General features: G+C 36.5%; 2 protein-coding genes across 5 annotated transcripts in view; one reads left to right on the top strand and one right to left on the bottom strand.

The window, feature by feature from the left end:
• magi1b (membrane associated guanylate kinase, WW and PDZ domain containing 1b) overlaps window positions 1–16,411 on the bottom strand; it is a 1,153,738-nt gene that overhangs the window by 850,769 nt on the left and 286,558 nt on the right.
• Window positions 2,815–16,411, top strand: part of mast3b (microtubule associated serine/threonine kinase 3b) — a 49,352-nt gene continuing 35,755 nt past the window's right edge. The window contains exons 1-6 of one of the 4 annotated variants that reach the window (XM_048172253.1): window positions 2,815–3,154; window positions 7,418–7,504; window positions 12,983–13,065; window positions 14,295–14,370; window positions 14,570–14,590; window positions 16,227–16,305. In XM_048172253.1, the coding sequence (XP_048028210.1) occupies window positions 3,111–3,154; window positions 7,418–7,504; window positions 12,983–13,065; window positions 14,295–14,370; window positions 14,570–14,590; window positions 16,227–16,305 (390 nt within the window). In that variant the 5' untranslated portion in view covers window positions 2,815–3,110. Of the gene's footprint in view, window positions 3,155–7,417; window positions 7,505–11,707; window positions 12,363–12,982; window positions 13,066–14,294; window positions 14,371–14,569; window positions 14,591–16,226; window positions 16,306–16,411 lie in introns of those variants that run through there. The other 3 variants (XM_048172254.1, XM_048172255.1, XM_048172256.1) reach the window with 3 other exon arrangements.

The following is a 16,411-nucleotide window of genomic DNA, read 5'->3' as shown; positions in this document are numbered from 1 at the left end:
CAACCTTTCCAGTGGTCTCTTGAGGGTTCTGGACCTGGTTTTGTTTTTCCACCTGTGACCAAATGGCAGAGTTGATGCACATTGTTGAAGTACATTATGGCAAGCCAATTGAACATTTATTCCTTAAATTATGCCTAACTAGAGAATATATTATGTTATTTGTACTATAAATAAAAAATTAAAATAATGAGCACAGCAGAATCTTTTTTTAATTCCAATTTTAATAACAATTCATTAGTTACTATATTTATTCATTAGTTTTTTGTAGTATCTATATTACTAGTCAGATACTAGAGACAATTTTGATATCATTGCTTTAAAATTAACTATAAAGCTGGCTTTCTAACTAGTCATTACATGTTACAAGTAAAAAACAAATAGTAAGGTAAGAAATATTATTAACAACTGACATGGATACTCCATTACAGGTATCTAATAAATAAGTACAAACCCGATTCCAAAAAAGTTGGGACACTGTACAAATTGTGAATAAAAACAGAATGCAACGATGTGGAAGTTTCAAGTGTCAAAATTTTATTCAGAATACAACATAGATGACATATCAAAGGTTTAAACTGAGAAAATGTATCATTTTAAGGGAAAAATAAGTTGATTGGCATCAACAGATCTCAAACAAGTTGGGACAAGGCCATGTTTACCGCTGTGTGGCATCCCCTCTTCTTTTTATAACAGTCTGCAAACGAGAGACAAGTTGCTCAAGTTTAGGAATAATACAATTATTTAATTATCTTAATATTACAAAAAACAGAATCAGAGAGTGCTACACGGGTGTCTTGATATAGCCACTGGTGCTCATTGGATGTGATGGAGGTAAACATCAAATTATGTAGAGGAAATACTTCCAAGGCACTCACGTGGTAAGGTAAAAAGCCTTTAATGAACTGGGCTCAAATCATTAAAACAAGATAAAAGTAGATCTGCGCGTTTCGGCAACACAGCCTTCTTCTTGACACACATCAAGTGCTCAGACAGGTTTTCTTAAACAAGTGGTGATTAATGAATCAAAGACAGCTGGTTAATATGTAGGTGTGGTATAGCCTCTTGGTACAGAGAAAAAAGAAAAGAAGAAAAATTGTTTAAATGGATATATATATAATTAAATATATATATATATATATATATATAATTATATATATATATAATTAAAGAAAAAAATGAAATGCAAAAAAAATGTATATATAAAAAAGTAATAATTATTATTAAAAAGAAAAGAAAAAAGAAAAATTGTTTAAATGGATTATATGGATTATATATATATATATATATATATATATATATAATTAAAGAAGAAAAAAATGAAATGCAAAAAAAATGTATATATAAAAAAGTAATAAAATAATAATAATAATAATAATAATATATACACACACACACACATTAAAAAAAATAATGATAATGAGAAAAAAGAGAGAAAAATAAGTATAAATATTAACTTATACATCATCAATAGTGCATCATCAACATCATCAACAGTGCAAATTATCACAAAAATGGTAAAAAAATCAATTTCTTCATTAACTCCTGGGGACTTAGTTGCCTGGAGGAAAAGAATCCAAAAAGTCTCTCGTTGTAGAAGCTGTTTCTGTCTATTTCCACTTCTTATTGATCATGGGATAGATTCAATAAGGGAACTCTCACTGACATGACCCACCTCATTGTAATGCCTCGCCATGGGATACAACATTTTTCACACGAATAGCATATTTGTGTTCAGCCACTCTTAAATGCAATTTCCTCTTAGTTTGGCCTACATAGAAATATCCACACTCACATTCTAGCCCACATCTAAAATTTCCTATTAAAGAACCAAGCCATGTTATATTTTCAGGGGCAGGAAGATAGCTTATTTTTTATGTGTAGGCTATATGTATATGTGTGTGTATATATTTTATTATTTTATTACTTTATATATATATATATTTCCATTTAATTTTTTCTTCTTCTTTTCTTTTTTCTCTGTACCAAGAGGCTAGTCTTAGCCACACCTACATATTAACCAGCTGTCTTTGATTCATTAATCACCACTTGTTTAAGAAAACCGGTCTGAGCACTTGATGTGTGTCCAGAAGAAGGCTGTGTTGCCGAAACGCGTAGATCTACTTTTATCTTGTTTTAATGATTTGAGCCCAGTTCATTAAAGGCTTTTTACCTTACCACGTGAGTGCCTTGGAAGTATTTCATCTACATAATTATATTAATATATTTAAAGTAATTTCAAGTTATCTCAAAAATGTTAAGTCATCTCTGAATCACTGGCCTACACAGTCATTTATGCTATTACCACATCGCTCTCCACTGGATGTATAATGAGCAGCAATAAACTACATTTTAGCATTTTATGCCGTCATACTTCTGTGGTTGTTTTGGTGAAAGTAACTCAAAAGTAACGCAAAAGTAGTGTAACGCATTACAATTCAGAGACAGTAATATTGTAATGTACCTAATTACTTTCAATTGACAGTAACTATAGCCTATATTACATTGTGTTAGTAACTTGCCTAACTCTGTGTATGTTTAACTGAAAAGATACTAGTCACTATCGGATTACTTACTATAAAAATAGAATACGTAAAACAAAATACGAGTTATTTTTAATCAATAAGTGTTAAAACAACTTGCCACAACCAGCTCCTTGTTTAAAAGCTGCCCTAATACTATGGAAACTAAAATGACATGCTAACCTATAAGGTAAAATGTCTCGCAGATATTGTGGTTTCTCGGGGGGGTTTTTTGGTGTTGTTTGTTTTTTTCCACCTGTGTGTTGATGCACATTTTTGAAGCACACCTCCTCTGACTCTGAACATCACATGGGAGATGTGGCCGCACCATTCAATCCCAATCATCTCTCACTCGCTCTTCCTGCCAGTGTCACTTTCGCTTAGAAACATGACATCACTTCAACTAAAAGTGTTCCTTGAGAATTTGTCTATTTTAATGGAGTATCTGCACTAGTTCAACAGAAAACCTCACGCTGTCGTTTGGCAGATGTTAAACGACGATGTGTAAACAGTGGACACTTTGTGTTGTCTCGCGTGAGATCTGAAACAAGCTTTATTTTCACCTGATCGTGCTTCACGGGCTTCTTAAAGATGAAGAGGAGAGACAAGCTGAAAATCCCCTCCCTCACTCTGGAGTAAGCTCAAATATTTTTTTCGTTATTCAAATGTTGGTGATGAATTATTTACTCGCGATGGGGGAAACCCCTCGGAACTGGTGAGTTGTGAGAGACGAGCCGACAGCGACAGCAGCAAGATTTTACAAAATAATTCACAGTTTGTTCATTACTTTTCGATCCCTGTGTATATTTATGGTTTATATCGAATGTAAACGAAACAGCCAAATACAATTAACGAAGTAGCCTATCTGTAGCGCGCGATGTCATTCAGTGTTTGCTGTATGGAAGAAAATCTCAATACTGTGCTATAGGGCACACTGGAGTTCAACATTAACCGACAACAATAAAGGTTAAAATACTTCAATTATGGATTAAATGTTTTATTTATTTATTTATTTTTGTGGCGTGAGACCTTTCCTATTGTTTCATGCGCAGTAGCCTAAACCATACATTCATATAAAAGGATTAGTGTTGTATAGTAGACCTAAAAGTCTGTTCAGTTAAATGTCCTGAATGATTAACAACAACCTATGTTTATTTGTTCATGACTTTTTCATCTTCTTGTTTGTTCACTGTAGAAAATAAAATTTTAATGGAAAAAGAATGTAAAATTCTACATTCTAAATGCTCTACATTCAATCTGATTAATTGAATACTTACAAAAAAGTTATATTACATTTAACAGCACAGTTACATGTAATTTTACTGTAAAATACTTTATGAAATACTGTATTATACGGTATGAATTACTGTATAATATGACAATATATTTAGCACAATCATACATGTACTTTTACAGTAAAAATACAAGTTTACTTATAATTTACATTGAAAAACAGTAAAATATGTGATGCATAATTCTTCACATTTAATTTAGTTCTTTAATTTTTTTCTTATATATTTATAATCTTTATTTTTTAGGGTGATGTTACATTTTATGTTTTGTTTAGTTTATGTTTATTCCATTATTTTAGTTTCATTCACATTATCTTAATGGATTTTTGTGTGTATGGCACTGCGCACTCTCTATACAAGCATTGGCGGTTTATGGATAGGCCCACTTGTTACTGTATTTAGGAATTTTTAGAAACCACAGTTTTTTACTGTAAATTTAACAATACTGTACATTGCCATTATCCTACTAGTCAGATTACATGGAATGGTCTTCACTACAGTCTCTTACTCTTACGTCTTTTTATTGGAATAATTCCACATCACGTTTAATACTTGATTGGGTTGCAGATGTGCTTTCTATTGAGTGAATCTCTAATCACACATTCAGGGTCCTACTATGATTGAGCTTTTAAGTGAGAACACAAGTCTGAGTGTTTTGACACGCACCTTATCGCATCTGTAACGTTCTCGCAATGTTTTTCTGCTTTTCTGACACTTGCTTCTGCTTGCCTTCAACATGATCACTGCAGCTTTCCAACCCTGTCCTCCCACTCTGGGCTTGGAGTGAATATAGCCGACCCCACAACCCACTACAATTTCAATCCCAGTGTGTAGGAGCCCACATCCAGAGCCTTCCTTCAGTAAAAGCATATCAAAATATGATTGAGGATTACTGCTGATTTGTTGGGATTTTCTGCTTTTGGTTCCAAAAGCACTGCATCGTATCTAAAAGAAGATACAAAGCTGTTTGAATTGTGCGTTTTATCAAACACTGCATATTCTGAAGGCAAATGCAACAGAGAATGGTTGAAAGCGGCATAACATCAGATTGTTGAGCGCAGGGGGGTAGTATTCACAGTTGGGTCGTCTCCAGTTTTCTCTCTTCACCATGACAACATCTTCACACTTCCACAGCGCTCGCTGCTATCTGTTGCAGTGAGAAATATACAAACTGCCAGACGGTGGCAGCCCTATTTGTACAGTCACACATATTTAACGTTCCAGTTAACTTTTAGGTCACTAAAATACAAATTTGTTATGCAAACCAAAGTTCATCAAAGTTTGATTCGTGCTTGCCGGAGCACTTTGGGGGATATTTTAGAACGGCCAGTACTAAAACAGCACATTAGCCTCATCAAGGTCACGCTAATCAATACCTGTCTAAACTGGCTCCTGCTAACAACATGCGTCACGTCTATTTTGATTTGCTCCATTCAGTCTGCTTTCAGTTTGACATGTAAATACCTGTCGGGTTAGCCTGAATATGTTTTAGGCCGCTCAGCTGATGACAACATTGAATGGCATGAAGGAAACATGAGAAATTGTGCTTCCTGCACTTAATGGCCTTGTCTTGATGCCACTAATGCATTTTGTGGAGCTGAAAGTTATGGTGGCAGTAAACAGTAAATGACTTTGAAGGTCACACATTAAAGTAATTAACTGAAATTTTACACTGGAAAACGCCTGCCCACCTGCAGGACCAGACTGAAAACTGTTGACAAAAACAGTGGATATTTGAGATGACATGGTTTTAGCTAGAACCCTTCTAATAATCCAATGCATATGCTGTTAGCATATGCATATCTCTGATTATATGAATCATGTTGCATATATCAGCTGTTCATCATACATGATACATTCCATCTCATCGCCTGACATTTTCCATCAGGATAACTGCTGCTTGGGGAAATTATGTTACTTAAAGATGCTGTAAGTGATGTTTGAACCTTTGTCAGACAAAAGGTACATTAAGATGGAAACAATGATTACACAACAACGTTAAAAACAGAAAACCTTTTTCCTTAGCGTTTTTCGCATACAGGCGACAACTTTGTCAAAACGATCACTGTTCACATGGATCCACAAAAACAACTAGAAACGCTGTATTATGCATGCCAGGCCAGTAGCTTGGCGATGTCACTTTGTAAAGAAACACTACACGCCTATAGACTGAATTAAACATGTAATACACATGTGCATGACGTCACCGTTTCACAAATATAATATGATAACGGTATCATTTTCAAAAACTTTGAAACTGCGTTTTCAGGCCCACAAAACACCATTGACATGTAAACGAATGGCCAAAACACATCGTTTTCCACTTCTATTGTACTTTTATATGGCAACGATGTACTAAAATCGATGTACGATGTACTAAAAGTTTTTCTTTTGCAATTTTTTTGTGTACAGATGACAGCATTATCAAAACAATCCCGTTCACATGGATCTGCAAAAACGATCTGTAAATGCTGTATTATTCATGCCAGGCGAGTAGTTGGCGATGTCACTTTGTAAAGAAACACTACACACCTATAGACTGAACACGTAACACACATGCGCATGACATCACCTTTTTCACAAATTCGTGTTTTTGTAGTTTAAACAGAGACAATGAGCTGTCATTTTCAAAAACGTGCACTTTGAAAACCCGATTTCAAAAGTTTGCATTTTTGCATTCCAAAACACTTTATTGTGTAAATGAACAGCCAAAAAACATAAAAAGTTTCCTGTTTTAAGTTGAAAATGGTGTTGTGTAAACAGCCCCTAAAGTAGACTGTATCCATCTATTCATTCACACGCCCTCTGTCCAAAACCCAACCCCCAATGACATTTCAGCACACAAAAGAACTTTCAAGATTTCTGATTGGCTTAAAAAAGGTGCAGGCCATGCTCAGATTTCTCTTTTACTGTTTACAAAACCTTAGGGCTGTCACAAAGACAAATGTGATTTCTCAGGACACCTATTTGAGTGATACACCTCATTCAAAAGTTTGGCCTTTGTACTTTTTTTTTTTTTTCGAAAGAAAATTATACTTTTATCCAGCAAGGACACATTAAATTGATCAAAAGTGAGAGTAAAGAATTTTAATGTTGCAAAAGATTATCTATTTCAAATAAATGATATTCTTTTCATCAAATAGTAAGCAGCACAACTGTTTTCAACATTGACAATAATAAGACATGTTTCATGAGGACCAAATCAGCATATTAGAATGATTTCTAAAGGATCATGTGACACTGAAAAATGGAGTAATGATGCCGAAAATTCATCATTTCTTTTTGATCAAATAAATGCAGCCTAACAAATGAGCATGAGACTTTTTTGCCGAAAATTTTATGCAACTTTATGCATAATGTTAAAAGAATCACTTACAGCACCTCTAACATGGCCTGTTCAAAGTCCTTGTTCATAACTCATTCATTCTTTGTGCATTTATTTTTTCTTTCATGTGTCATGCTTGCAGCACCATGATACCACTTAATTAATCCCTAAAGCACTTTGATTTGCTGTGCTGCCGAGAGCATGAAGAAACACCAACAGAAATACAATCCACATGCACTTAGTCAGAGCGCTAATGCATGTAAACGTGTCTTGCTTTTCAGTTTGTCACCCAGCCAGAGCCCCATCATCTTGAGTCCATGCAGTCCAGGCAGCCCCTGCAGTCCTTTACAATCCCTTCATCCCTGGAGGTAAGACAGCCGATTCACATGCCAAAACATTACATAAACCTGCTCCGGTCCTGCAGAGAGGCAGAACTGTCTCCAGTTAGTCAGCATGATCTTTATTGATTTTTTTTTTTCTCATTAAATGGGACCTACATTCATATGTACAGTATATGTAAAGCTCATGTCATATGCTTATGATTCATATGGATACCAAAAGCACCTGCATTTTTCCAATGCGCATGACTGCCTCCTAGCTGATATTAATACTGTTTATCTCCTTTTTAAAATCCCGTTCAGTAAGATAATATTATGTAGTATGAGATTATTATTAACTTAAAATTTGACTGCACATGTAAAAGCAAAACTTTTGCTTGATATATGATATATATATATATATATATATATATATATATATATATATATATATATATGGAACAGGCTTGATGCTTATACTCCCACATGTGTGTACAACATTTTTCATCACATAAAACTCAGCCACTTTTTTTACTTAGAAAAAGAAATGTACACATTTTAACTTTTATTTAAAATAGATGTAAGCATAAATGAGTACACCCCCTCTGAAACTTCTGAAAGTCAGCAATTACTCAATTACTTAGAAGACATGTTAGGGTTATTTAGAGATATATATATATATATGTGTGTGTGTGTTCCAGCAAGTCTGCTTAATCAATTACCAAAGAAGCATGTCAAAATTATTCAGGAAAATAAGAAAATATTATTTAGTGTGAATAATTTTTCAAACTTAAAACAATGATTTGGTAATCCTTGTTTTAAGTGTGAAAATTTAGCAAAAGTAACAGAAATTCAAAAACAATGGACCTGAAATAATCAGGCCTTCATTTTTATGCTTTCATTTAGTGATGGGGGATTTATTTATTTTTTGCTAGACAAAGAGCAGGAGAAATGCCAAGCGAGTGTTTCAGAGCCAGCAAAAGCTATGAAAAGAGTGACTGTTTATCTCTCAAGGCCTTTGCACACTGAGTCCGAAATTTTCGCATGCGTTTTTTCGTATTCGCAATCCTAAAAATTCATCACGCACAGAGACCTTACACACTGAGTCCGATGCGTATTAATGAATGCGTTGCGAAAAAGTCTTCAAGCAGTGAGCACGATTAGTTGTCTCCTCTCTTCTTAAAAAGAGAAAAAGAAAGAGGAAATATTGGGTCCATTCAATCCTGAGATTGCATAGAGAGAAAGGAGAATTCACCTCATCAAGGAGCTGCGGGATTATCCGAGCGTTTCAAAGATTACTTCAGGATGTCAGTGGCTCTGTTTGATGCTTTACTACTGGCACAATCTGTCTTTATATTCGGTCTCTTTGTATTCCTCACGTTGTTTGTCATTCAGTGCTGCTGTTTTGTGCTGTAGACGACGTGGATCAACTTGTCAGATGGCATTCTGGATTTTTGCGTTCGCGTACGGTGGCTCTGAATTGTCAAAACGTCTCTCAAAATGCGTGCCACAGATGCGAAAAACGCAGAAAATCGAATCTGATATGAATATTTTTTTGACGGACGAAAGTTTCGGAGGCAGTGTGCAAACGCGATTGACATAACGTGAGGTCGAATTTATTTTTTAATGTGCGAAAGTTTCGCATGCGAATTTCGGACTCAGTGTGCAATGACCTTCAGAGTAAGATGCAGCCTGCAGAAATGACATGCATGGTTGTTGTTCTCACTGGAACTACCTAATGTAGCCAAAGCACAATAAAGTCAGTTAGCCATTTCCAAAGCCCATATTTATAAAATATAGATTCTGGGAATCAATACTCTGATCTCTTGAGACCAAATAAATCAAATGTTATGGTGTTGCTAGAGGAGGAGTACAGTGAGAAGTGCCTGGTTCCCACAGTAAAGTTCAGATGTAGTAAAGCTCTTATATAAGGATGTATGAGAGCTGAAGGTATGAGGGAGTTGTGCTTTATCAATGCTGTCATGAATTCCCACACCACTGTGTAATTTAATACACAAACTTGAAACAGAAGATGTTACCCTTTCCTCATTCCCTGCATTGTTGGGCATTTTTTCAACATGACAATGAGGATATGCATTCTTCCAAGGTGAAAAACCTTCTGTGGACATGTATTGCACTCAATCTTAACACTCTTGAGCGCCTGTGGGGGATTCTGTAGAGACGAGTTGAGCAACACTCCCCATTAAAGATCAGGGCATTTAAGAAGCTCATCATCCAGGAGTTAAACAGGACAGATGTGACAATTTGTCATGAACTCGTTCACTCCGTGCCAAGAAGGGTCAGAGCAGTATATTCAAAATTATGACATACTAAGTACTAGAATATTATACATTTGTTGAATTAAATCTAGGATGTACTCATTTCTGCGATCCTTAAAGGTCCTCTAAGCGATGTCACGCGTTTTTTAGGCCAAAACACTTTTTGTCACATACAGCAAACATCTCCTCACTATCCGCTAGCTGCCTGTCCCCTGAACACACTGTAAAAAAACGCGGTCTCTGTAGTCTCCACAAGCTCCAAAAACGGCAACAAAAACAAACTGGTGCAGCCTGGACCACGAATCATAATAAACATGCTCCAGCCAATAACCGACAAGAATGATTTTAAATGCGCGTTCATGACTGTTTCAGGAAGCACGGATGGGAGGGGAGGAGGAGGCGGAGGGAGGGTCTAGCTAGCCTCTGTTTTATTTGACAACACTTCGAACGTCAACAGGAAGTTACTTCGCTCAGGATCACTTAGAGAACCTTTAATTTAAACAAAATTGGCTAATTTACTTATTTTATGGCTATTAATGACATATATTTCTCATTTTTTATTATGTATATGTTTAATACATTTTAGTTTTGACATCTTTTCATGAATTGTACATCTTTTGTATTTGTTTAGAGGGGTGTACTCATTTATGCTGTGCACTGTGTATATATATATATATATATATATATATATATATATATAAAAATGTGTCTTTAGCCATTTCCTGAAAGCAGCTAAAGACTCAGCTGTTTGGGTTGAGTTAGGCAGGTCATTCCACCAGCATGGAACAGTCCAGGTACAAGTCTGTGAAAGTGATTTTTAGCCTCTTTGGGATGGCATCACAAGTTCGCTTGCAGAACCCAAGCTTCTGTAGGGCACATAAGTCTGAAGTAGTAAGTTCAGGTATGTGGGTGCAGAGCCAGTGGTCGTTCTGTAGGCAAACATCAGTGCCTTGAATTTGATACAAGCGGCTATTGGCAACCATTGCAAATTGATGAAGAGAGGTGTGACGCGTGCTCTCTTCAGCTTGTTAAAGGCCACTCTCACTGCTGCATTCTGGATCATTTGTATATATAGCCTAGTCTTTTACAGTGCTGGATAGTAACTGATTTAATCTGTGTTACATCAGATTCCAAAAATTAAGTACTTGTAATTAGATTATATTATATTGTAAAATAATCAGACTACAGTATCTTTTTATTGATTACATGATTACATATTATTCATACAATGGTAGTAAATTGTTCATTATTTATTGATTCAACCTAAGTTTTAAATGTTCCTTTCTAAAAACAACAACAAAAAAAAAGCATACCACTACATTCAGAAAGTCTTGTAGCTTTTTGAAATCGCACACACAGACCCTAGTCAGGTGGCTATATTTATATGGAAAATTGAGAGGCCAAAAAAGCATTTTACAGAAATCATTTCACTTTTAAGAAGTGTTTTCTCAACATTGCAATATTGCATATCGAATCAACTCTTGACAAACACATGCTGACATTATTATTTGAATTATCACTTAGTAATTTGTCTTTGGACGGCTTTTGTCATTCAAACACATTTTTTATTATAATTTTTATATCATTTTAAAATTATTTATTTATTTTTTATTATTATTATTTATTTAACTAGCTTTTCATTAAACGCACAAACCCCCTGCAGTTATATGCTGTAATATAATATTTAATGTACTTCATGTTGTTAATAACAAAGAATGGAATATAATTTCTATTTTCTTCTTTTTTAGATCAACATGGTACAATATTATCCCATTTAATTCAATGTGATAAACGAGTTAGATCAAAAGTAATCTCAAAGTAATCAAAACTAGTCAGATTAAAATGTGTAACGTAATGGATTACGTAACTAACTACAATTTTTGTATGTAATTTGGAATATACAATTTGCACTGTAGCTCTCACGTGAAGATTTGGCGTCACTGGTGTAACGTTTACGTTAGGTCATACCATCTTTGAGATTCGACACTGCTTCTACCTTATTCATTTAACGTTGAAAATATATATTTAGAAGATGAAAACTTTATATTTATTCGACAAATAACAAAAGGTTTGTCCGTCAAAACAGAGATGTTTTAGTCAGAGTCCTCGGCTAAGACTCCTCTCCCCCTCTTCGCAGCGAGATGGTACATCCCAAGCTTATCACCCGGCAATCAATCAACACTAGAGAAACAACCTCCTCACAGCATCTTACTCACAAACATGGGCTCACTCCGTTTGTGCAATACAAGTCGCTTTTTGGAAAGTAAATAATTAACTTTCTGCCAGCTCTAGACGATATCGGAAGGTGCTTTAAACAGAATGTGAACGTCTAAACTTTTACGAAGTTGCGCTGCGAGTCCAGGCAAACAGCAGCGTGCCACACAAAGAACAGAGATGAACCGCTGCGAGTCAGACACAGCCTCCCATACGACTTTATCCAGTCAAGAGGTGGACTCATGAATTGGAAGGGGGTTCGACTCTTCTTCTTTCGGGTTCTGTTGCTCGGTGTTGCTTGGACGGTTGACACTCTGATCGTGTGCGATTATGTCTGATCCAAGTTCCTGGAGCGCGTTGCCTGGCAGCAGCAAAGCTCATTTTGTTAGGGGCGCGATGCTCAAGCGATCCAAAAGGTAACCTGCAACATTAGACGAGATGACACATTGAGAGTTTTGAACTTGCACAACTTTTGTGACATTTCTTGGTCGATGTATGTAATCACTGTGGAGTATACAGGTAATGCTATGGTTGTGTTTCGAAACATAGTGTGCGTCGTAGTAGCGTCAAATCAAATATGACGCACTATAATAGAGCAGGGACTATGAAAACTGTTGCCTTTGCTTTATCTAAACCTTCATTTCGAGCTATCGGCGGTGGCTGAGACTAGAGGGATATTTATATGCATTGATAGACATCTGTAGCTGCAGACTAGCTCGGAGATGAAGGTGCAATGCGTGACTCTGCTAGAGAGCAAGTGACACATCACATGCACAGCTTGAGTCTTCTGGGTAATGCAAATGACAGCTGTGTTGAAGGACACCTTCTCTGATGCCCACAGATGCAGATGTTGCAGAATTACTCATAGATTTAACCTTAAACAAAAAAGCAACATAATTGTAACACTGTTGAGAGTGTGCTGATCATTAAATCTTTTGTCACTTTTTGTTAACTTTGCCATTGGCAATCAAAGCTGGGTTGGATTATGATGAAAGGTTGTTAATAATCCCTCTCTTCTCTTGTTTGTCTGTTGCAGCTGTCGCAGCAGTAATAGAAAGAGCCTTGGTGTTGGAACGCCATCGCCCACCCGCCCTCTTTCGCCTCTGTCCGCCCACACAGGTAATACTTGCCGTCACATGACACCCGCACTAGGACAGCTGACATTGAGCTGGCCTGTCACCATTCAGAGGTTCATGTGGCTGGAGTAACATAAGCCTGTCTACTCCTTCACCTCATGTCTCTTACCACCCCGGCTCAAGAGTTTACTTTTAGTTAAAGGGATAGTTCACCGACCAAAAAAATAAAATGTGAAATCCATACCTGTATGTTGTTATTTTGTTCTGCAGAACTCAAAGGATATTTTTCGAAGAGTCTACATGCAACTCTTTTCTATTCAGCAGCAGTTTGTTAGTAACCATGTCTGATCTCTATCAACTTAATTTGAATTTGCACTGTATTAAGTCTATGTAAGTCTTCTGAAGCCGCATGATAGCTTTGTGTATGGAAAAGACCAAAATTTAAACTGTTTTCCACTGATAATCTTCCCCCTTAATGACCGGACCATTTAGTTAGTGACTTAAACTCGAATCTCAGATCAACTGAACAATTGGTTCCTGAATCAACTGAACGATCTGCTTCTGAATCAGATGAATGATCTGCTCACAAATCAGCTGAATAACATGTTTAACTTTACATCATTAAGTATAGCTAACCAACTATAGGGGCTTTCCCACCGAATAGTTCTAGGAACTCAGTTATAGGAACTTGCCACTAATTTCTCCCCCGGGCCATGTTCCTGGTCGCATTCGCATCGGGAATAGGAACTCTTTAAGCGTGGCATTTACAAATGCTAAAAACCGATGGACATGCGTTTGACCAATCAATGTACACTAATGTCACTGATAGTTCCTATAGAGCTGGTTTAGACCTTACTCTGCAAGTAGGAATGAATTTAGTTCCCCCAAAAGGAGTTTCTAGAACTAAAATCGTTGAAAGTTCCTGCGGTGCAAACGCAGGCAAAATCTGGGTTACTTCAGCCAATAGTAATAGGAACTATGAAAAGGTACCTCTAGTGTGAAAGGCCCCGTATTATGTTACATCTTTGAGTAATTTTTCCCAAACAGGGTTTCACAAACAATGACTGTTTTCAAACTGGGTTCTCTAACACGGAACAACATGTAGACAAACTCCACAGACAGTGAATCAGACACGTATTATTTTCCAAAAGAAGATAAATGTCCTGAAGTGTGTGATTTGTGAAACATCTGAGGTCATCTGACGTCTATTAAATCCTGTAGCTTACGTAACACTGTGTGCTCTGTTGAAATTTCCTCTTGTTCCCCTTCCAGCTGCCAGCAGCCCTCTGGACAGCCCACGAAATGTGTCCACTGCTGTTTGCTCTCTCAACTTCCCTTTCGCCCGCAGGTAGACAAGCGCTCTTTATCATAATTTTCTTGTTCATTAAATAATGACAGATCAGTATTCATGTTATTCTTCAGCACTCAGTGTCAGGTTCATATTATATGCAGTTGACTCATTTATTCTCATATGGATCTTTCTATATAGGAGATCTCACTAAGTTTCCCTATTTTCTCTCTCTTCATCCCTCTTTATTTCTTCTCAGCCACCTGGCTCGAGCTGACAGGTAGCCAATCTCTTTTTCACACTATGACCTGGCCAAACCGCAATCTCTCGAATCTCAAATTTCTGTGAGACTGTGTACTCTTTATACACTACCTGTTATTTTTTGCCTTGCTGCTTTGCATCACCATGTCATTCCTTATACTATACTATGCTGTAATATACTATACTATACTATACTATACTATACTATACTATACTTTCTTATAGGCTTACACTACACCGTTCCATTTGCCATATATATGTACTTGCTGACCACTTTATTAGATACACATGTTCAACTGCTTGTTAACGCAAGTATCTAATCAGCCAGTCACATGACAGCAACTCAATGCATGTAGACATGGGCAAGAAGATCTTCTGAAGTTCAGACTGAGCATCAGAATGGGGAAGAAAGGTGATTTAAGTGACTTTGAACATGGCATGATTGTTGGAGCCACACAGGCTGATCTGCTGATCTATTTGGATTTTCACACACAACCATCTCAAAAGTTCACAGAGAATGGTCTGAAAAAGAGTAAATATCCAATGAGAGAAAATGCCTTGTTGATGCCAGAAATCAGAGGAGAATGACCAGACTGGTTGGAGCTAATAGAAAGGCAACGGTAACTCAAATAACCACTCGGTACAACTGAGGTGCAGAAGAGCATCTCTGAATGCACAACTAATTTTGTGCCACACCTGCCAATGGCTGGTGACTTAAAGGATTAGTCCACTTTTAAATACACTTTTCCTGATAAATTTACTCACCCCCATGTCATCCAAGATGTTCATGTCTTTCTTTCGTCAGTCGAAAAGAAATGAAGGTTTTTGAGGAAAACATTCCAGGATTATTCTCCTTACAGTGGATTTCAATGGCTACCAACAGGTTAAAGGTCAAAATTACAGTTTCAGTGCAGCTTCAAGGTCTTTAAACGATACCAGATGAGTAAAAAGGGTCTTATCTAGCGAATCGATCGGTCATTTTCGAAAAAAATACAACCGTTTATGCTTTATAAACAAAATATCGTCTTGAACGTACTTTCTGCTTCCGCATTCTTCATAACGCTTACGCTGAATGTTCTACGCCTTCCTTATTCTACTTACGGAACGAACGCGGCGCCAGTTTCGTTTTTTTCCGTAACTTGAATAGGGAAGGCGTAGGACATTCAGCGCAATCCAGCGTAATCCTTTAAGAAAATGTACTGGCCATAAATATTTTTTACCAGCCATTTTCATGATTAATCCTTATTAAAGTAAAAAAAAAAAAAAAGTTATTTAGTCAAGATCAGGGAGTGATTTATATATTTTTTTGTCTTTTGTTGTTTGATTAAAATTAAAAACACACTTTAAGAGCTAATGCACAGATCCAGTATACTGTACACATGCGTTTTCTTTCTCAACTGTTTACGTTCACTGAAGACACAACTGACTGTTTACGAGGATACTTGCCAAGATGGGCATATAACAATTTTGTTTAATTATGTCTGTTCAAGCACACTCTCTCTATTTATATTTATATCTATATTAAAAGAGAGGCAATAATATGTTGTGGTATAAAGAGAGAGAATAATATGTTGTGGCCTAACTAAGCGTCCACATAAAGTTTTGAGTGATAGTGTATCATTCTGTCTCCTGAAATTCTCTTTTTCTCTCCACAGAGCGGAAGGGAGACGGTGGTCTCTGGCTTCGCTTCCATCCTCAGGTTACGGGACCAACCCTCCCAGCTCAACCGTCTCAGTATGTAGCTCTCATTTATCTACAATTAAATCTTACAATTATGTGCTTAATGAAAATAAGTAGCATTTGTAGAAACAACGTGAGGGTGTGTATATAGTGACAATTT

Source organism: Megalobrama amblycephala, linkage group LG21 (assembly GCF_018812025.1).
Source record: "Megalobrama amblycephala isolate DHTTF-2021 linkage group LG21, ASM1881202v1, whole genome shotgun sequence".
Classification (NCBI taxonomy): Eukaryota; Metazoa; Chordata; class Actinopteri; order Cypriniformes; family Xenocyprididae; genus Megalobrama; species Megalobrama amblycephala.
This window is presented reverse-complemented; position numbering and strand designations above follow the sequence as displayed.